Below are 22,050 nucleotides of genomic sequence, written 5' to 3'. Positions count from 1 at the left end.
GTGTGTAAATGTTAACAGAGGGTGATCCCTTAGAGAATGGAGAATGATCTTTACATGTCACTTCCAGGAGGTACCACACGTTAAAGGGTGGTCCATTCGTGTCAACATCCGGCACATTGCTCTGCTATACATTGCTGAGGTGTAAAATAGCTTTATTATTTGCTCTGTCACCTCTTGCTGTCATAAACACCAGCGTATGCCTTTCCCTTGCACCGATAAATAACGATGTAGTAATTATTGACCCTTTCCAGCACATCAAGGCTTTCTAACTCACGTATACTGATGAATGCAGTACGTGCACATCTTTCGCTCACTTTCAGTTTCTCAAGACCGGCATTCCTGTCCACCTTAACAAACCCAAAGTAACGCTCTGAACTGAACAGCTCATATAACGTTCGTACCTTGATAGACAGCAGCTGCAGACAGGCATATGCATCCTCATACGAGCAGTGCGTGCCGTTCTGTATGGATATGCACCTGTACTTGTTGGCAAGGCTCTTCAACGATATTTTGTAGTTATCGCGTGTCCTGAACAAGCGACTCGTATCTATGAGCTTGCCGTGGTTGATTTGAAGTATTTTCAGATCGTTGTATAGCGAGTGGCCGAGCAAGATGGTATCAATACCGATCAGCTCAAGAACCATGGACTGCGCTGCATCAAAACATACGCTTTGTTTGAACGATTCTTCGCACAGCCCCGAATACTCGGTGCGGTAGTCCACTACTGTATTATCTGTCTTGACGTAGATATCGAGCAAAGTGTCGCCCTGTATGTCCAGAAGGGTAACCCTGCCCAGCTCAACACCTACGTCCGTAACGAGCATTTCACAGTCCATTGCTATCAGTTTATGTGCCGTGTGCTTGTACGCACGCTTATACATCCTCCAATCGATTTTATTTGCCTCAGACACCGAGATATCCGAATTAACGAACCGGTCATCCTCCAGGTAAATGCTGAACGGATCCTTCACAACAAAGTGTCGGAAATACTCCACATGCTTGAGCACACCGATATCTGGTCGTACATCCTCGCCTATATCCTTAAAAACAATTCGTTCAATCTCATGCACGCTGAAATTATCCTGCAAGGGATACACCGTATAAAATGGTGGTAGCTTAGGCATCCTCCGTGCAACGAACGAACTCCCGTCAAAACCCATCTTGCCCGTCATATCATCACACTCATCCACCAAAAAAAGCACATTGAACGATTTCATGTTCCATCTGTTGGCCACCTTTACAAATGACGGTTTCTTTTTGAAATTGTAGATCGATTGGATGAGTGCGCGTATTTTGTCTATGTTGAGCGATTTTATGGTGCTGTGGTTGAATGTTAGCCGGGCATTGTCCGTTGTACGTGGTCTCATGGGGTTGGGTTGTGTACAAATTTTATTTTTGTGGATGGTTTTGGATGAACATGGTAATTGTTGGAGGATAGTCATTGCTGAACTGGTATTTTTTGTAGTAGGGACATGCCGAGCTATGTGATCGATTGAGAAAAGACATTTTAGAATGGGCGTTTATTTTGGGTTTACCGATATTTTTGGCAGAGGTGTTCAGGTTGTGCAAACCACCAAGAGCACCATCAATTCGAGTTGATCGGTTGCTCACAATCATGGCACTGCCACTAGAAGGGTTGCTATTCAAGTTTAATCTTTAAATTCTTAACAAGGACACACATCCTGTTTCTACGCTAGGGCACCTACCAAAACAAAAAAGTTTAGAACACGGAAAAAAGGCAATTCACCAAATATTCACGTTTATAATTTTATCGGTAGTGCGACATATCGAAGCATAAAACGTGTTAATACGGCGTTGATTATAGAGTGTTTATTGCTGTACAACGCGTTTTCAGAACACTTTCTGTTATAATCACAAGAAGATGAATGTACCACCGGTTATAATACGAGTAAAATATCTGTTGAGCAGGTCACAGTTCATGGAATGTAAAGGGGTGCGTACCAAGTGCTCGAATACCGATAAAAATACAAATATTTGTACTTCTTCATGTATGTTGATCAGATTGGAGGTTAAGTACGTTTAAAGTGTAATTAACAGAAATATACTTTTCTTTAAACAGGTTGTACAAAGGGTGATTTAATTAACAAATATTATGGAAATAATTCATTTGCAGCGGAGATAGTGTGATAAAATTTCATCAGTTAAGGGAACATTCCTTTATTTCGGTGTGTTTATCTGTTTATGGCCTGTTTTCTTGTTCGAGCACGTACTTTTTTTTGGCGAATAATTTTGCACCCGTGTTCTCTATTCGAATGACCGATAAGTTCTTCATTACATACCTACTTTAGCGATAAAATACGTTCAATCTTTCCCTTATGATAGATTACTTTTAAATGCGTTCTGTATGAGGAGGTGAATCCGTATTTTTGCTCGAAATACGCAATTATTGAATTGTGCCCATACGTTTAGCGCCTTTCACCCGTTGCAAACCAGGATGAACTGTTTGTTTTAAATGTACCGTAACTTAAAAGGGTGGCCTGCTCATGTAGGCGCTACAAATCATTCCAACACTAACATTCTTTGTTCCAAGTTGGTAGGTACTGAGCCATGAACCATTGCAAGATAAACATTTTCTACACAGTAGCTATTCCGCTGCTTTGTGTAACACAAAGTTTCAGCAAAGAAAACATTCTTGCTGCTGTTTATTATTTGATTGCGTGTATATCACCGTAGCATTACTTCTGTGTCGTTTGGCTTTGTGTTTATTTGCAGTAGCTCATCATTTCTTGACCACGATGCCTGCTCATTTGAACAGCCATACGTAAACTTGCGCTCAGCACAGGAGATGGTGCACGAACACAGCATTTTTGAGGAGTGTTATTGAACTCAATCATTGCTGCGGTTTTTTGTGTCGGGCCAACGGGCATGACTGCCTGTGAAAAGAGAAAGTGTTGACGGAGGTGTGTGCAAAATGGTTAGAACCGTTTTGTGCTCCTGCTATGAGAAACAGTTCATGCACCTTAAGCCAAATTTATTTTTACATAAATCGTTTACTTAAAATCGTTCATTCATCCTTCGGCATTAGTAGCGTTTCGCTTGCCTCATCTCTGTCTGCAAGCCCTTCTCTCAGACTTGGCATCTGCTGAATTAATTTGGCACCGCCCTGTCCCTTACCAGAACCTGACTTTCCCTGTCCACCTTCATCTTTGTCCTTCTTTCCACCCTTATCCTTTTCCTTATCCTTTTCCTTATCTTTGTCCTTTTCCTTATCATCTTTATTATCGCCTTCCGAACCATTCTTATCCATGGTCTTGGCCACAACGCCACCCAAGAAGGTGAACTGTGGGCTAGAACCATTCGAATCACCGCTAGAGTTTCCCATGTTCGCTATGAGTGTCTGTGACAATGCATTCAAATTGCTAGGTAAAAGTTGGTTGAGGTTAATTGCTTTGGGTGTGCCGAACATTGTATAACTCATCACGGGTACCAGTCCATTGCGCTTCGCCTCCTGGAACACCTCTGTATCCTCTGGATTTATGCCTACTAAGTTCTTGTCCTCTTCAACCATTTCGATGGAATAGGTCTGGCAGGTTGCGTTCTTATCCATGTTTTCGCCAGAACCGTTCTGCTCTTTCTTGTCCTCTTCGGGCTCCTCCTTCTCCCGACATCTAATGATAGACACCAATATGAAAAAATGGAGTAAAGTGTGTGCAATAATCATATTGTTAGTATTCACATATTTTTTTATATATTTTTTCGTTGCTACAGTGTGTTGATTTCTACCAATCAGGCGTGTCGTGCAACACATAAAACAATTTTGTTCCTGTCCCGGTGAGATTGTGTTTCTGAAAGATCAGAAATGCGTAAAATAAGAACAGAGCTGTGCCTTAACGATAGCGGGGCGTTCTTTGTGTGGAAAGTTGACGGGCAAAACTTGATGTGGCTCATACGGGTGTACCTGTGCAGGTGATAATAATACGTGAGTGCGTGTCTGAAGGCATGTTTTCATGAAAAATTGTGCGAGACGCTGTTTCATTACTGTGCCGGTGCACGCAACCAATGACCTTTTGCATGTGAAACGTTGTAATTAAACTGTGTGGAATTAAAATGGTGGTAAAACGATTATTGCAACAGATCACACTCAGATTGTGTGTTATGGCAGAGCAAAGCGGGAAAGTAATCGTGAAAATGGGATTGATTGTGCTGATACGATCTTGGTGCTAAAGAACGGATGAACATTTCTGTAGAACTTACGTAAACGCTCAGTAACGGAAATAGGAAATACTTTACATGCCTTGAAGCGTATAGCAAGACTTGTTTTGCCCTTTTCTCTGCCACAGAACAGCGAAAACCTTTGCTCTGCCACAGAACAACAAACATACGCCATCAGCAATTTTTTTATACCCGCACATCACATCTTCCACACCATTTATTGGTCCTCCTCCTAAATATACCTTGGATTGACCGCACGCACCAATTTATTCGTAGTTAATGACACGCAACGGATTTGCAGCTACTACTCATCACAAGCAACTGATTAAAATACGAATGGGTGCAGTGGCATGGACCTGTGCTCGATGAAAAAGCATGGAAGGTCCGTTTAATTCCATTTTAATGGCTACAGCAGTTCTTCTTCATGTTAAATATTGTTTTTATTTCTTGGCTACGAAATGTTTTGAAAAGGTTAAAGAAAAATGGCATCTGTCCAGGTCTTGAACAACATTCACCTTATTAGCATGTGTCACTGTGGAACGCATTTTATTTCTTCTACGGTGTGATCTTAGCGTATTGGTTGATACTTCTCTGATACATGCACTGTATCTAACGTACCAGTAGAATTTTGCCCGCCACAAAACACCGTGCAATACATATATTGGACCAAGAAACAAATACGTGCGTACTTGTGCACGAAAAAAACTGCCACATTTTGATACAACATGCCACACACCTTAGACTGCTAATTTAATAAAATTGTGCTCCTCCGCAATTTAAGCACAAGAAATAAAGATGATACGTTGCACCTTGGCAAACACGTACTGCTCTTTTTGTTGGTAAAAAGTTGTTTTCACATGCACATTGCTCTATCAGCCCAGCTTAGCTAGAAAATAAACATCAGCAGCATTTTGGTATAACCGTTCAAAAATGAGTAAAACCGATAGAAATACGGTACCATACGCTAACATGCCATGACTGCGTTCAGAGCGGCTCTGTTTCTACTACAAGATGAGATAAGGCCTATTTCAAAGGTTAAGGTTGTGTTCACACCACGATGCCGTACATGCCATCCCAGCACAAGAATATATTTCATTGTGCTGGATATTCAACATTACTAGACATCATATTGATTAATCACTTTGATTTTTACTGACATGACGAAACTTAAACGCTCTAATAAAGATGGTGGTCACGATAACGATTGCAATGGCAACGTTCGTGTGGTCTAAGTTTATGAATTTAGCATTAAAAATAATATTATTGGTACTAAAATCTGCGATCTATAGCGGTATTAAACGTTAAATTCTAATTTTTGTGTTGTAAATGACGGTGTTTCAAACGAACAACGATTACATTGCTATATTCAATACAAAGGTACGGCCACAGGCTGGAAGCGTGATTTGCCATGTGCTCTGGTGCAACTAACATAGAATTACTGCACTCTCTCTACAAAAATATACCTGGTATAAAAGCGAAATGAGGAGAGAATTAAACGTCACTTCAATACCACCGGCCATGCCACCGGACTTTAAAGACTTACCACTACCATCAACAGGTTGTGCTGTTCCTTTCCACCATCCACTCCTCTCGTATTACGCCAATTCTTTCTCGCTCTCCGACCAATTGCGTAGTAGAGCGCTCGCTTTACAACGACCGAGGTGCTTGTAAGGCGTGAGTAGGGTTGATGCCATTGTAAACCCTTCTAAAGGACGATGTGCGTACACCATAAATTATAACGCACTTCTTTGCCACATGTCCTGCGCCCTTTACTTTCTCCATCTATGTACGGAGAGAAAATTATTTTAGGTGCGCCGTTGTGCATCACCAATAAACCACTGTTTGCCTGTTCTTGCAGGCATTATGAGCCACTGCCGATAATAGAGGTGTGTGCCTGTGGCTCGTGTATTCTTGCGCACTAAAGAATCGTAGGCCCATGGCATCGTTTGCCAATATTATATCACCTCTGTACAGATGATCGACCAGCATATGATCTGCTTTATAAGACATTCCCTCTACACAAGTTCTTCTAAGCACATTACCGCTTTGTTATGAACAAGTGAATCGATTGCAATGAGCGCTACTAACAATATCCGATTTAAATTATAATTTACCACAAATATTCGCAATGAATGCAGGCAACAGTGCTAGAACATACTAAGCAACTCAAATTAAAACGTATGGCTGAGCAAGCATTTATTAACTTCTGAGTTCTTTTGTTGGCGTAAAAAATTTTTACCATTTTCGGGTCATCATACAACATTTGAAGATGGGCAACGACAGATACCTGCGCCACTGGCACATATTACAAGATTTTTTGATTGTCTCTAACAATCGGCACTTAATTGGTGCTAAACAGCACAAAAGTACCTTTCAAGTGTACTGCGGTACCAACACACAAGCTATGTTCATTATCCACGGTCATAAATAGTTATCATCTTGTAAGTTTGTATTTACTAATTTGCCGTTTATGTTATGTTAAATAGTTTAACATCGGCACGATCAATATAATCAGCGATTACTACCATCACCAAAGATATTGTCACGTTATTTTTGTGTTACCAAAGCACCACACGTAGCATTCTTTGCGCCATGGGATCGACCAACGTGGCAGCAGCAATAAATTGCTTCTAATTTTACTTTTTCGGTTTATTTTCTAATGTTATTTACACGGCACAGCTAAAGCTTGGGACAGAACAGTCTGCAATCCAAAACATACGAGTAAAGGTAATATTTGCGCTGCTACCAGTCGCACAACAACATCCTTTTTGTACAGCAATTAGAGTAATGATATGCTTTCGCTTGGTTGGCGCAGTTAAATAGCACTGAGACAATCTTAATGGTTGTATTCGATCGTAGATCACCTAAATAACGGTTGAAAGACAGTTCCAGCATAAGCACTCGTCCTTTGCCCACTGAAAATTCCGTGAAACGAGATTTAAGAGTTCTTTAATGATCTTTCTAGGTGATCATGTCGATTTAATAAATTTTGCAATCTTTTTCGTTTTCGGAAAAATCATTAAAAAACATAAAATTTTTGCAAATCCAAATACGTACCAAAAATATGAATTCGTAACACTTTCTTAATATATCGGCGGATTTATAGATAATATCAAGTTTGTGCATGGGAACTATGCAACAAAATTTACCCGTCGTTAATTCTTACATTCTAGTCTTTCATCGTAAACGTGTGTGAACAGCACTTTACACAGGCTCTTAATTGGTTCATATTGTTGTATCAAACCATTTATCATGTTGTTCTAACTGCATTATGCCTGTATGCAGACACCATCGTTTTACATGATATGATTTACACAAAATTCAGTGTTTTATCGAAAATTTAGGCTTGAGGTTATAATCGCGCCATATTTTGTTCAAAATTTCACAATTTTTGGTTACTTCTCATATATAACTTGTTATATTGAACAAAAGCCTGATTCCATGATTAAAACAAAGATAGAGCAGGATGTCTTGTACATCACCGATCAAATATGAAAGAACGCTGCGGAAATAGAAATTCTATTCTCTGCTATTTATTTACTTTGCAATGTTTATACGCCGGTGTTCTTGTTCTGAACAAGGTATAATTAATATTTTTGTGGTACGACCCGAGTAGAAGCGACAAATTACTATGTTTGCTATCGAACACTTGTTTAATAGTTTTCTTTACACACAATTCCTGTAGCAAAAAAGTATAATATTGGTTGGTACTGCACCATGAAACAGCAACATTCAAGATTTTGTAGATCGACGCGAGAAAGTGTTTCTGACACACAAAAGGCGGTGTGTGATAGCAGATCCTGTTTTAAATATTTTTGTTCGAAGTGCACACTTGCTGGAGACCATCAAAAGAATGCACCAGACGTGTGAATCGATTACGATAAATCTGATGTTAAAGACAATTGGTCGAGCGTGACGGTCTCGATAGCAGTGGTAACTGTTCGAGCGAACTCGTGCATCCTCCTGTTCTTCTCATGTTGCGTCTTTTGAACGTGTAGTTGCACACTTTGGAATTCTGGGTTACGATTCATCACATCACTCCTTGATTATGTGATCACATGCTAATACTTCACCTATAAACTTCATTCCCAGTCAATGGACGTGTTGCAGTGACTGATGATACATTCATGGATTATTTTGCTATGCTAAAATAGTAAAAATTGGTATCTTTAAATGAAAAAATAATAATCTGCTGCAGAAATTACCTCAGAGAATGCAATAATTGGTGGAACTGTTGCTCATTTTTACCAAACCAACTGAGCACTTGTTGATCTCAAAATTGATATTTGTTATCCGCGTAAAAAATTTTATTTAAATGCCATCACATACCAGACAGATTAATTAAATTTGTGGGATCGCCAATAATTTTTAATATGCTGCTTTACAGGAAGCAATCTTTCTCAAAATTGCACATCTGATCGTTAAATGGAGATCTATGAGCTAATAATTAGGGTACTAGACGAGTCAGAAAAGATCTAAGACAAATTTGTGACGTATCAAGCATTAAATCTATCTGCAAAATCATTAAGAACATAATTTATCACTAACAAGACATATATTGGTCAGATATTTCCAAATACTATTTGTTACTTTTTAAATTAAACTTTACATACGAAGCTATAACATGTTTTATAGTTCTCGGCTCTTTCCATAGTTTCGAGAAAGATTTTCTTTCCATATTACATCCATATTCGGACATAAATTGATCAGAAAGTTTTTTCAATTCTTATGAAAATATCTACACAGATTGATCCATCTGAAGGACTTCTGCATGATGATACATCTACAGTGCTAGATTCACATATTTATCCAGGGAAAAACACAATTCATTATCAAGTATCGTTATTCATTCGTATTATGAACAATATTTCCTACAAAGTTTTTGTTTTTACTTCCTGTTACATACTCTTTGCCTTTTTTACCCGTTTCTTTCTTCCACTACAGAAGGCTCAAATCAGGAAGTTTTCTCCTTTTTGTGGCTCCGTCATCTCGCTGCGTTCATGCTCACTCATTAACTAGTTCTATTTTATCCTATCATCCCGGTAAATTGCCACCAATGATGAGATAAAAATATACGAACTTAATTCATAATTAAATTAGCGGTATCTCGCCTACTCATAACATCAAATTATTGGAAACATGACCAAAGAGAAGAAAACACTAACGAATTGCAAAATCCTTATTTGAAAACAGTTGATTAGCTAAGATTTACATCGTGTTACCCAATAAAGTATTTTTTTATAAATATAGAATTTTTTATAAATTTTTATATTCGAGCATTAATTGCAACGCAAAACCCTACATCATGAAGTTTATTAGAGGATATATACACTCGTATAATGAAGCATCTTTAATAGTACATGCTGTAAGGCTAGGTATAATCGAGCCTATCAAAGAAAGATTGTCTAACGCAGACAGAGAGAACATAAAAAGCGGATGTATATTCGTGTTTATCGAGGACGATAGCGGGATCAAGCGGTGGACAGACGGAAAGATATGGTCTCCCTCTAAAATACTTGGCCATTTCCTTCTCTACAAAGAAGTGCCCAAGCATCTCAGCAAGAGCGCGATAAAGAAGAGAAACGCAAATGCGGTCAAGAGAGAACGGGTTATCTCCATCCATACCCAGATGCAAAACGATGAGTTCTCGCTCTTCAAAAAAACCATATCTATTAAGCACGAAACCAAGTCGTATCACATAATATCGTATTTTCAGCCGATTTTTGATAAGCGTGGCATTTTGGAGTTCCCGTTTTTCAGAAGTCTAAACAGCACGCTCGTGAATCACCCAGATCTTATGTCTGATCACCATGTGGAGGCTTTAAAATTAAGAAATGTGAATTTGTACACGAAATACGGCCTTCTCAAATTTGAAAAAGGAAATATTCTGCCGGAAATTGATAGAAACGCGATGGAAAGAATGACCTGTTACATTCTATCCAACCGTTTGAGGATAGACAGAAGTGTTTACAGAAAAAGATGAACCTGTGACACAGCAATAGACCTTCAAAATTATATTTTTAATAAATACTGAGTTTTTTGGCGATAGCACAGGAAACCTGCGTTGTTAACTTGTTGTCTAAAGGTTCCGTATTGTATCTGGATGGTGATGGATGCCACATGACGAGCCACAGATCTTATGATCATCACTGATGAATACGTGACTGATAACCACGGATTGAAAATAAAACTATCAGTAAAAAATGTGATGATCAACTAATCAAAGATATGTATGGAGAGATTGCCGAAAACACCTCGAATGGTTACTGCAAACAACTCCGATTAAAGCCAATTTTTAATCAAATCGTTTTTTGTCTAACCGTGATCACGAACTCCCACATGAAGAACAAATTATTCTATTTTTGGCCATTCGAAATGTTTTGAACTTTAATTAAACGTACCATTATCAATTTATCAGAGAAAGCTGATCAAAAACACGTATAACCATTTTTATTCTTTCTAACTGCTGTAGCCGTGTCGCTCTCGTATAGAACCAATGCTAAAGTGCAGAATATTTGAAAAAATAATTTTTTTATTCGGCGACCAAATACAAAAACAGATTAAAATTGATGTAACATTAAAATGAGATAAGAAATGAGAGAAAAAGTAAGATCTGCACAAATTTTTGTCTTCTTTACGCGTTATCTTCGCTTTATTTGCGATGACAAATTGATCATTTCATCTTTTGCCATACTTGGAAGAAACGTGTTTCATCATCTTATCCTAAAGTTTAGCATGTGACATGTTTATTACCTTTCGATTATTTATTATGGTTTAATTATTGAAATGAATACTTTACTAAGTTCGATTGTATTCGTTATAGTCCATAGAAATGTTTCAAACACCAAAACATAGTTTTCTTACTTCGATGGTTCTTTCTTCTGTCTTGTTGATAATTTCGTGTTATCAACTTTCACGTCAATCACTTGCACACGCAGTTTCTTTATTGTTTTTGAAGCTGCTCCGGCAGTACACCTCGCATGTACATGTGTGTTGATCCAGTCGTTTGATGATGGTTTTGAATGGTTGATTACAAAATCTTACACCGATTTTCATTTTTCATTAGTTACGTATTTTCGCTTTAGATCTCTTCTTCTCAAAATGTCTCTTTCTTTTTTCAAACTATACCTTTTATAGTACTATTATCATTCTTTAATCAGAATTCTTGTCCGATTGTTCAGCTTTTATTTTTTGTACCAGCATCGCGATCATCGATCAGTTTCTGGCACGAATATGAGCGAGTTTGCACCTAGAACAAGCTATACGTGTGGAATTAGGCTAGGCTAGGTGTCATCGAAACTCTGATGGATGCAGCTCACGTTTTGATTGACAAAAAATAACACTCTGATTTCCATATAATGGTGATATAAAATACTACATTAAACAAATTTGCGATTTTATATTCAATTTATCTGCGTATTTCCGTTGAATATCTTCAAGTTTTTATTCCCAGAGCTTGTATGTAAAATTTTTAGTTGTAAAAATCCAAATCAGAAAATACCATTCTGTAACTCTTTGAACTCTGAAAAGGCTATGGAACGTCTATCATAGTATTCGGGAGCCGATATGATCACGAACAATGAGAATGTCTTGCTTGAATGTGCATTGGTGGAACTATACAAGAGGGGAGTTTTTAGTCTATTTACTGCTTATTTCTGGTGCAAATTTACGAATCACACGTAGAACAAACATTAGATGTTGGAAAACAGATCTTTTATAAAGTGTACGTATTTTAAGAAAATAGTGTGGAGGATAAATCTTATCTGTGGTATGAAAACCTGAAAACGATTATGGTGAGTTAGAGAAGAGCGCATGTCAAATAGTAAAAGTATTAATGTTCAAAGCAGAAATATTACCATCACATCATTACTGCGAGTATGTCATCCATTCGAGTTCATTGTTTCATTCAAAGCAGCTCCTGTAAAACAACGACGAACAAATATACTTTTTAGTTCAAATAGGTCTTTGACAAAAAATCGAAATTTCATCATGAATAAAGAATTGTAATTCGTTAAAAGGCTACTCCAATCTAGCGAAAACCATCATATTTTATAAATTCCAGTTTATCGAGTAATATTGCAGTTCACAAGCAGTGAGAAGGCTTTTAATAGCCATTTGATTTAATTTTTCATCTAAAAATGCATTGTAAGATGATGTTTATTGTGGAATATCAGTGGGCCGGTCAGACAATACGTGTTAAAAACACAGTTTCACATATTTTTTGAACTCTAAGTTACCTCAGCTCTAGTATTAAAATGCCGTTTAGGTAATATTTCTAATATTTTTTTTTGAATTTTTTGATGTTCCTATCAGATTTACACTCAGCTTGTCCTGTATAGGAGTATATTCATTTAATGTATGTGTGACCCACTGCACAGCTATCGTATTCTCCTTTTCTAACAAGTTATTGGTTGCTTTTGAAGTGTATACCCATGAATTAGCTACACTGCTAAAGATAAATCAAAACATTGCAGAGCACGAAGAAAATGAACCTGTTCACTAAATTTATAGCTATTCCCATTAAATGTATCGAATGTTTATACCTCGTTCATATGCTGTCATTATACACGACCATAACACGTATATTTACTTGTAAACGTGCTCAACAAAGACTTTTCCCCGATAAGATATGAATAGAATGTCCATGCAGAAATGAGCGTCTAACATACGTACTAACGGCGAATTATACATTTCTGTCTTTGCTACCTGATAAAATTAGAAAATTTAGTTATAACCGTTACATTTGGTTCATTATCTACGAACAATTGCATCAAGAATGCATTTGTCGGAGCGTTAATGATGGCTAAGGACTTGATCGATGGTTTGTACCAATTTTTCAACAAAAAAACACTTTCAAAATCTTTGATATGTCATGGTTTAGCAATAAACAGGAGTAGCAACAAAATCATAGTTCATTTCATAAAAGAGAAAGTAAATGTACCTTGTTAGTCTCCGATCAGCATTTAAATGGTGCCACTGCTGTACACCAGATAAATGCGTACCTATTATCGGTGCACATGTTGCTTTTTAGTCGCTTATTTCCTCACGCAAACAAAACAGTGCAACAGATAAAGGTGTAATACAGGTCTTGTATGAAAGGTGCCGTAAAGCCAATATAATCGATCGGCTTTGTTCTATGAGTTATTTCACTGCTGCAACCGTGGCAATTCAACGATATCCGAAGTAGAACAAGTTTGAAACATCCTTTACAAACGTATTTCTTTGTGTTAAATCTCAATGCCATCCTTTCATAACGATTCCTACGTATTAAATCAAATTTATCTAAAATATCTTCAAATGCACTGCGTACTACACGCACCCATAAAACACCGTACCAAACACCTAAATTATTTGTCTCGCCCATTTCTATTTTTCGCTCCGTATCGTAATACGTGATTAAGAACAGTTCATTTTTAATTTCCTTATAACACCATCTCCCTCTCTCATTTACTCATGTCTATGAATCGCTGTAATAACGTGTTTCAAAGAAGTAACCACTCATCCATCCCATTAACCATTCAATCACACATTTAATTAAAACATGTCGTGCATTTTACTCACCGTGACAGGGCACGGTGTTTGCCCAACTACATTCATTCATCATTACCCAATGAAACGGACCAACCACATTTTTTTCTCCTTTCTCCCAATCATGCCATTTTACATTTAAACCATTGCCAATCCATCCAGCATGCGAATACACGTGCACGATACCATAAAACTGTACAAATGGCATAGACGTGCGCTCGTTCCATACCTGCACACCGTATTTGGATCGAAAGAGACCGTGGTAAAGGTGTATCGGATTTGTGTCAGCGGCAGAATCACGTTCTGTGCGCTGCTCAGTGCTATTTGTGTGATGAAGAAGGTTGTTCGGTACAACGAGATGAAGATTGAGGAGTTGAACGGCAAGAGTGCGGACGAGATGGGATGTAAAGGCCGTGTACAACATAGTAACATGCGGAACGAACGTGCCAATAATGTGGGATACGACGCAAAAATATGCCGGTTAAACGGACCGCTGAAAAAGCTGTCCTCGTCTTTGAAGGATGATTATCTGCTGTTTGCCGCGTCACTTATCATCACAACCAAGATTCTGTTTGACTATGTGTACGCCACCACTGACTGGTCCAAGTTGACCAAATTAACGGTGAAGCAGCTCAACGAGGTGGAGCGATACGTGCTGTTCCTTCTTGATTACAAGGTAGAATTGAACAACGGAGATGTTGAGGTTGCTATGCGTATGTTTGAGAGGAAAGGTGAGTGTAAGGTCGTTTTGGGAAAGAAAAGTGGATTGAGAGGTGTTGTGGAATGGATGGTTAGCCTTTTTGGATGCGAGGATGGCTGACGCAGCTCAGAATACCAAAGACATTTATTTACTGCCTGCACAAATACGCACTGCGATATATCACAAGCTCAACAGTATAGCGGGTGCAAGTACATCGATCAATCCATTGTTGCCACTTTGCTATTCATTTACGGAGATATAGGCGCATTTTACGGCACCACACGGTTCCATGGTCTAGGGGTTATGACGCAGGTCTTTGGATCCTGCAGCCCGGGTTCGAGTCCCGGTGGAACCTTTTGATTTAAAGGCTTTTACTGCCCATCTGCCTTGTTGCAAGTTGCATAGTGGGGTGAAGGATGGTACAGTGGCAAGTAAATTTAGTTTAACAGGTAGCCGTGATCTGCTAGTGCAAACTTGCCGACTTGTCAGCACATCCTCTTCATTGTCTAAAAAGTTTAATACCAACGATTGTGTTATACTTCACCCCATCAATACACCCTTACTTGTCTAGAATATGGTAATAAATGTATGTTTCCATTCCTTATGAAGAGTCATTTCATAGGTATCTGCAATATACTCGTCGAGATGCTTTATTATCTTCTCCTTTTCCCTACAATTATGTTCATTTATCCTTTCATATCGCGATTGCATTCGCTCATCAATCGTAATTCCTTATTTTTTTAATTTCACGCCAATTTTCTGACCAACCATGTTTAAGGACAGATCGTGCAATAATACGGTAAAAGCGCTAAACAGCCGAAACAAGCATCATGATCAAATATCGGAGTACCGTATGCCACCATGGTACACAAACACCCATAACATGCGAACCGTTCATCAACGCTCCGTTACTCATCATGGTAAAAACATCGGCATGCATTTCTCACCTGTCTCATCATCCCTTTGCTAAAAATCGGTTCATTTACCGCTCTCATACACATCTTCTCGGACAGTTTTTTATTATGAAGGAAATTTATTGAGCATTTGTCTTCTACACCTCTGAACAGCTGCCGATTAGAATTTGACGGGCTATTTGATTGATTCATTTTACATCCCCGATAAAACGAAAATGCCGATGAGCAGTTCAAGCGACATAGAAATCGTTTGCCAGAAGAAAAAGGACGGCGACATCGAAGTAATGAGCGTTATCAAGAAGAAAGAGAGAGGTGGCAAGTGTGTTATTAATTTGAGGGGGCAAGGTAAAGAAGGAGATGGGGTGGTGGATGGTTATAGGCCGGATAAGAGGGTGAGTTGCGGAGAAATGGATGGGAATAGAAGTAAAAATGTGAATTATGAAGAAGTATATGGACGAGAAGATAAACACGGATTAAACGATAAGAAGAAGTGTTCTAGCGATAAAATAGGAGAATGTAAGGGATATGATGGTGCACAGGAATGGAAAACCGTAAATTGCGGGTTGAACGAGAACAAAACGGATGAAATGGCAGAGTTTTGTATGAAAGATATCAGGGACCGAAAAATAACGGGCAATACCAAGCGATTTAAGGGAAATGAACAGACTGTGCCTGAAAGCATGGCAAGGACCGGCCGTTCTGGTAATATTACCGTTCAAGATTCTACAGAACAGGTGCTGGACAGAAAAATACGCGTAGAAGGAGCACCGATTGCCAATTTCAACCAACAAAGCGCGGATAACGACAGATCAAATGTTCAGTCATGTCTCACAGCAACAACCACTCAGGCTGTGGTAACACCCGCCAGCACAAGCACACCATCCGACCAGATAACGTTCACAGCTCTGCACAACACCACCATCCACACATTCATCATCCCGTCCTCGTCCACATTAAAGCCGGTGTACGACATGCTGTGCAAGAACACCCCGAACAAAATGCAATTCGGTCATAATTTCGTGAGCAGATTTTCGTCGCTGCGTGTGCTCAACATCAAAAACGGTGATGTTGTGCAAATAATTGATCCTACGAAACGGAGCACAACAGCACAGCCCATGGCACACGAAGGCACGGCAGCGAAGAGAATGGTGAAGGTGAACTATGCTGTCAACAAAAGCGTTGAGATTGAGTTGGTGCATGGCGATGATCTGAATGCAATGATTACACGTGTTAATGGCGTTCTGAACGATGAGTACCGGTACTTCGTTGTGAATGGGGAGCGGTGCGCAAAGAATGAGTTTGAGGACGGGGATGTCATTGATGTGTTCAAATGACGAGCTGAGCCAAAAATTTTGGGTGCTATAACTGCAACCTTCAGGCACATTTATGTGTTCAATAAATTACTCACTCCATCTCTACATTTTATACTACACATCCCGTCCATATTCCCTTGCAATCTTCACAAACCGTTCATAATCATTAATCATCATATCACCCGCCTCAACATTCAAAGCATCCTCCCCATCAATCTCCACCAACACAACCATCAATCCCCCAACAACCACCTCAACACCCATCCCACACGTCCATTCCTCCCGCACCATCCTCATGCACACGTGCTCATTTTCAATGTTTGGATGGTAAATTTTAGACCGGCAGAACACTTTCGGTCCTGTGAAGGGGTACGATGGAAGGAAGCACAGCTCAAAGATGAGCGTACGGTTGGTGTATATGCCTTGGAGAGGAGTGACGGTAAGTTTTATGGTGTGGATGTATGGCGAGTGAGAGGGTGTAGATGATATGAGCTGTACGTTTGGTGGCAGTGTGAGTGTTTTTAGTTCGTTGGCAAGACGGTGCATCGCAAATGTCATGGTAAAAAGGGGTAAACCGTTCTAGCGCACGGAATTATCCCGGGGTACCGAACCGCTTCGTTAAGTAACCGTGATCGATCTCAAATTACCGAAAAGTGCACCTCAAAATGATAATAACCAATTTTGATGAACAATCGCTTCTAAACGGTGCACAGCACCAACACATTCCTTCATATAACACGTTTGTTCATCGCAATTTCATCAAAAAATGTATTTATTTACCATTAATATGCTTATCACTATCCAAATAAACATATTCACCTCCTTCTTCAAATCTAAGATTAGAACGATCTTTAAATCTTAACTAAACTGCTTCACAAGAACAACTCCTTGCTCTTCACATCATAGCACTGTTTATAAAACACACCAAATCATTCGTGAAGTACAGACCTGCAATACTTATCAACTTTGGGCAGTGTCCTTTGTACCAAAAGCAGTTTAATCCATCACCTCATGCTGCACGTACCAATTCCCTATCACAATCTTCATTCCCTAGAGAATACGCCTCTACGCCATTTCTTACACGATGTAAACCGCATTCTCTCTGTTCAGCAGATCCGTATTAAATCCATGGCCTTTCATAAAACATTTCATACCTTCGTTAAGAACGTTGTTAAAAATTTTATGGTAATTGATCAATAAGGCCCTTCAAAACAAAGCAATTCGCGTGAACAAGCAGACGTTCATGAATGTACGTAACAACTTGAAAGGTAACGTATATTAAGGTGCATGCCGCACCAAAAATGTTAATACGCACGTTCCCACCCAAGATACGTACCTTTCGTGTGAGCCCATTTGTCACAGCCATGTGCTTAACAAAACCATTTAATCAATGCTATGCCGTGCCACACACCAAACATTTTAATTTTAGTTCACACCACAGGGCGTGTCTTACCACCCACCATTTTACGTACCTTACCGTACACCACAGCATACTCATCCATTCAACCACTCGTCCTGTTATTCCTAATGGCATTGCTTTCTTTACCTGTTTCGTTCATCTTTTCTGTTTCATCCTCCTTCTGTACATCGATTCGCAGGCCCACTCTGCCTTGTGCAGCACCATGTTTCATTTCTACTCCCATACCATTTGCATTGCTTACACCACCTAAGTTACTTGCATTGCTTACACCACCTAAGTTACTTGCATTGCTTATACTACCTACACCATTTCCTATTCCATCAACAGCACCCTCCCCACTAACTTCACTCAAAGCTTCAACACTGATCCCCTTACTCCCACACCCCAATTTTCTCCCAAGCTCCTCCACAACCCCCATCTCACTACCCCCACACACAAAGTCAATCACAAATCCTTTACGTCCAAACCGTCCGCACCGCCCTATCCTATGTATATACGTACTCACATCAACATTATTGTGATACACCGGCAGATCGTAATTTATAACAAGATTTACCTGTGGAATATCCATTCCACGCGAGAACACATCCGTGCTGATCAGAATTTTTGTCTTGGCGTGTCGGAACTCTTCGGTTATTTGCCCACGCTCTTCTGGCGATAAATCGCCATGCAGAATGCCAATGCGGTTGAGATCGGCCTCAAACCGCTTTTTTAATATCTCGGCCATTCGTTTGGTCGACACAAATATTATGGACTGACCTACCACCAATAACTCGTACAGATACATGAGCACATTCATCTTTTCGCGCCTATCGTGTATCTTTAGGTGAAACAGCCCTATATCATCCGGCTTTGTGTTCACTGGCTCAACGCAGTCGCGTATGCTCTGTACGTATTTGAGAATGAGGGTTTTGATACGTTCACTGTACGTGGCAGAGAAAAAGAGGAACTGCTCAAAGCGCACCATGTCAAGTATGCGCTTTGTCTGCGCGCCCATCCCCTCCGGGTCCAGTACGGCATCTGCCTCGTCAACTATGAGAGTGTTTATCTGTTCGATGCGTAACGCCCTGATGGCATTCAGAAGGGCGCCTGGCGAACCGATCAGCACCTCGGCATCAACAAACGATACCCTCTCGCCCCTCATCGCCATAAAAGTACGTATTCCGAGCCGACCACCCACCTTGTCAAAGATGGTCTTTGTCTGTCTGTTCAGCTCCATCGTAGGTGTGATTAGGAGCACCTGCACACCCTTGCCCACCACAACTTTCTGCAATGTCCCAACCACAAACGAAATGGTCTTGCCCGTCCCGCTCTTGCTCTGAAACATGAGATTCTCGCCATTCAGGATGTGCGGAATGGTGCTCAGCTGTGCAACAGAAGGACGGTCGTATCCTAGCATGTAAAGAGATTCCTTGATGCTGTCGCTGACCGGTAGCGAAGAGAAGTCCTCTTTGCTCAGCAACGCGTTGTCCTGAACCATCTCCTTGCTAAATGTGAGCATATCTTTCGATTTAACCTCATCCATCTTCTGTGTGTCGATGTCAAGGCTCCTCAACAACTCCCTCGATGCCCTTTTCTCCTCTTCGTATGTTCCAACATTTGCCTGGTCCGACATAGGGGTTAATAATTCAAAACACTAAATAGACATGCCATACACACCTCTCAGGCAGAGATCACGAAAAGAAACACAAAGGTGGTACTGAACATCAACCTCTTCTCCCCAGTTTAACAATCAAAAATCTTCTCAACTGCAATTATTGCTACGAACAGTTCATTACCTAACATTATCTAGTTTTGAACACTCTCTTCAGTGTGTAAAGTGTTTGAAAGAACGTTTACGTATTTTTGCACATGCAACTCTGTCCCTCAGATTTGATCATGCGATTGCTTGCAACGAATAGATGTGCACCAATAAAAATGTTACTTTTGGTGTATGCATTGAAAGGACCTGTTCCACAACTTATCTCGTACCACGTCATACATGGTACTGCCATGCATTGTACCCCTCGTTTTAAACCTTAAATTGCTGGCCTCGTGCCAGCATTGAATAGAAAGTCTGCTTTAAAAATTATTGCTGTTAATTAAACACTAGCTACGCTGAATGAGCAGTAAATTGATTAAAATTTGTTTGTACATTTGAACACATTCGTGTTATTAATTTACATTCTTGATGTGTTCGTATGAATGGTACGAATGATTCATGTTTTATACTTCATATTCTACGCACTATTCGGTTATACTATTTTTTTACATCTTTACCTCCCTAGCCAATTCTTTCCGTAATTACTATCCCTCACCATGCCTGTTATATTTTCTTGCCACCCATCCCTCACCATGCCTGTTTTATTTTCTTGCCACCCATCCCTCACCAAACATATAAACATTTCTGGTCCGTGTACCCCTAAAAATGTCACTAAAGTCGGAAGAGTTATCACCCGATCAACTAAAAATATACACAAACCTGCACAGCGCAATCACAGAAAACAACAAGCACCTTTCTCTTCTACAGGAGTACCGCAAAAAGCTGAACGAAATTAACGATGAGTTTACACGCACAGAACGGCAGATGAAAGCGATGAGTACGGTCGGTCAATTGGTGGGTGAGGTGTTAAAGAAGGTGAACGACGAGAAATTTATCGTAAAGACAAGTCAGGGACCACGCTACGTGGTAGGTGCTAGGAAGAGTATCGATAGGAATTTGTTGATTGGTGGTACGAGGGTTGCCTTGGATATTACTACACTGACCATTATGAAGGTGCTGCCTAGGGAAATTGACCCGAGTATATTTGCGATGACTGAGGAGAATCCGGGCAATGTTGATTTTGGGAAGATTGGCGGTCTTGCAGAGCAGATTAGACAGCTGAAGGAGATTATCACGCTGCCTTTGGACACGCCAGAGATCTTTGAACGGGTGGGTATTGCTGAGCCTAAGGGTGTTCTTTTGTACGGACCACCGGGTACGGGAAAGACTCTGCTGGCACGTGCTATCGCCGCAACGATGGATGTCAACTTTTTGAAGGTGGTGGCATCGTCCCTGATCGAGAAGTATATCGGAGAAAGCAGCAGGATGATACGTGAAATGTTCCAGTATGCACGTGAAAGAACGCCATGCATAATATTCCTTGATGAGATCGATGCAATCGGTGGAAAGAGAAGCACAGAGAGCAGCTCGAGTGACAGGGAGGTGCAACGCACCCTGATGGAGCTGCTCAACCAGCTCGATGGTTTTACGAGCCTTGACAAGGTGAAGGTGATCATGGCCACAAATAGGCCTGATATTCTTGATCCTGCGCTGCTTAGACCAGGAAGACTGGATAGGAAAATTGAGATTCCTTTGCCGAACGACTCGGGCCGAAAAGAAATCCTCAAAATATACATCAGGGACATGACATGTTCAGAAAAGATTGATTTGGACATGCTCGTTAAGCTGTCGGTCGGATTCAACGGTGCCGATCTGCGACACTGCTGCACCGAGGCGGGCATGAGTGCAATCAGAGATGACAGAGACGCGGTATGTCAGGAGGACTTTGTCAAAGCGATACGTAAAATCGCGGGAACAAAGAAATTGGAAACAAAGATGGATTATAAGAGGCCCTGAGACTTTTTGTTAATAAACGGATCTTTCTTGATTTGCATGATCGATTCTACGTGATTTTTTTATTGATTTTGGTTCATTTTTTAATGGTGAGCTCATTCGGTTTTTATTGGTGTAAAGGCACGATCTAATTTGTAACCGGACAATAATGAGTTGTAACGGTAGAATCAACCTTCTTTTAAAAATATAATCAAACGGTTTGTTTTATCGAAGTCACTGCTACTGACATAAATCATCATCTCTCAAATATATAAGAAGACAACTCGAAGGCTGATTGGTCAATCTGTGAGAAATAAATTATTTTACTCTCAAGAAAAATCAAAATTTTTGTTTCATATTTTTATACACGATAAAGAGTCTAAAATTGTGTGTACTTATTCTTTCTGAACCGCATTCAGTAATCATTT

At 39.9% G+C, this 22,050-nt stretch overlaps 9 protein-coding genes and 1 non-coding gene across 10 annotated transcripts; 5 read left to right on the top strand and 5 right to left on the bottom strand.

Annotated features, from left to right (window-relative positions):
* Window positions 1-61: 61 nt before the first annotated feature.
* On the bottom strand, window positions 62-1,367 carry VCUG_02325 (uncharacterized protein; the record flags this gene model as incomplete). Its single annotated transcript, XM_008077143.1, has 1 exon — window positions 62-1,367. One exon carries the CDS (start codon window positions 1,365-1,367, stop codon window positions 168-170), a length of 1,200 nt encoding a protein of 399 aa, XP_008075334.1. The 3' UTR covers window positions 62-167.
* A 1,642-nt stretch (window positions 1,368-3,009) lies between these two features.
* Window positions 3,010-3,682, bottom strand: VCUG_02324 (uncharacterized protein; the record flags this gene model as incomplete). The annotated part of the gene is made up of 1 exon (XM_008077142.1): window positions 3,010-3,682. One exon carries the CDS (start codon window positions 3,680-3,682, stop codon window positions 3,026-3,028), a length of 657 nt encoding a protein of 218 aa, XP_008075333.1. The 3' UTR covers window positions 3,010-3,025.
* Window positions 3,683-9,478: 5,796 nt separating this feature from the next.
* On the top strand, window positions 9,479-10,156 carry VCUG_02323 (uncharacterized protein; the record flags this gene model as incomplete). Its single annotated transcript, XM_008077141.1, has 1 exon — window positions 9,479-10,156. One exon carries the CDS (start codon window positions 9,479-9,481, stop codon window positions 10,154-10,156), a length of 678 nt encoding a protein of 225 aa, XP_008075332.1.
* Window positions 10,157-13,216: 3,060 nt separating this feature from the next.
* On the bottom strand, window positions 13,217-13,537 carry VCUG_02322 (uncharacterized protein; the record flags this gene model as incomplete). The annotated part of the gene is made up of 1 exon (XM_008077140.1): window positions 13,217-13,537. One exon carries the CDS (start codon window positions 13,535-13,537, stop codon window positions 13,217-13,219), a length of 321 nt encoding a protein of 106 aa, XP_008075331.1.
* A 327-nt stretch (window positions 13,538-13,864) lies between these two features.
* Window positions 13,865-14,562, top strand: VCUG_02321 (uncharacterized protein; the record flags this gene model as incomplete). Its single annotated transcript, XM_008077139.1, has 1 exon — window positions 13,865-14,562. The coding sequence occupies one exon, from the start codon at window positions 13,865-13,867 to the stop codon at window positions 14,519-14,521; it is 657 nt and encodes a 218-aa protein (XP_008075330.1). The 3' UTR covers window positions 14,522-14,562.
* Window positions 14,563-14,684: 122 nt separating this feature from the next.
* VCUG_02826 lies at window positions 14,685-14,756 on the top strand. Its single transcript has one exon. It is a non-coding gene; the product is annotated as a tRNA-Gln (tRNA).
* A 774-nt stretch (window positions 14,757-15,530) lies between these two features.
* Window positions 15,531-16,726, top strand: VCUG_02320 (uncharacterized protein; the record flags this gene model as incomplete). Its single annotated transcript, XM_008077138.1, has 1 exon — window positions 15,531-16,726. The coding sequence occupies one exon, from the start codon at window positions 15,531-15,533 to the stop codon at window positions 16,647-16,649; it is 1,119 nt and encodes a 372-aa protein (XP_008075329.1). The 3' UTR covers window positions 16,650-16,726.
* Window positions 15,935-17,211, bottom strand: VCUG_02319 (uncharacterized protein). Its single transcript, XM_008077137.1, has one exon. It carries the CDS (start codon window positions 17,184-17,186, stop codon window positions 16,743-16,745), a length of 444 nt encoding a protein of 147 aa, XP_008075328.1. The 5' UTR covers window positions 17,187-17,211; the 3' UTR covers window positions 15,935-16,742.
* Window positions 17,212-18,130: 919 nt separating this feature from the next.
* VCUG_02317 (uncharacterized protein) lies at window positions 18,131-19,663 on the bottom strand (the record flags this gene model as incomplete). Its single annotated transcript, XM_008077136.1, has 1 exon — window positions 18,131-19,663. The coding sequence occupies one exon, from the start codon at window positions 19,661-19,663 to the stop codon at window positions 18,131-18,133; it is 1,533 nt and encodes a 510-aa protein (XP_008075327.1).
* A 786-nt stretch (window positions 19,664-20,449) lies between these two features.
* Window positions 20,450-21,684, top strand: VCUG_02316 (26S proteasome subunit P45 family protein). Its single transcript, XM_008077135.1, has one exon. The coding sequence runs from the start codon at window positions 20,456-20,458 to the stop codon at window positions 21,644-21,646; it is 1,191 nt and encodes a 396-aa protein (XP_008075326.1). The 5' UTR covers window positions 20,450-20,455; the 3' UTR covers window positions 21,647-21,684.
* The last annotated feature ends 366 nt before the right edge of the window (window positions 21,685-22,050 follow it).

This window comes from Vavraia culicis, assembly GCF_000192795.1.
Source record: "Vavraia culicis subsp. floridensis unplaced genomic scaffold supercont1.55, whole genome shotgun sequence".
In the NCBI taxonomy this organism is placed as follows: domain Eukaryota; kingdom Fungi; phylum Microsporidia; family Pleistophoridae; genus Vavraia; species Vavraia culicis.
Note: the sequence above shows the minus strand (reverse complement) of the source record. Positions and strands in the feature narration are given on the sequence as shown.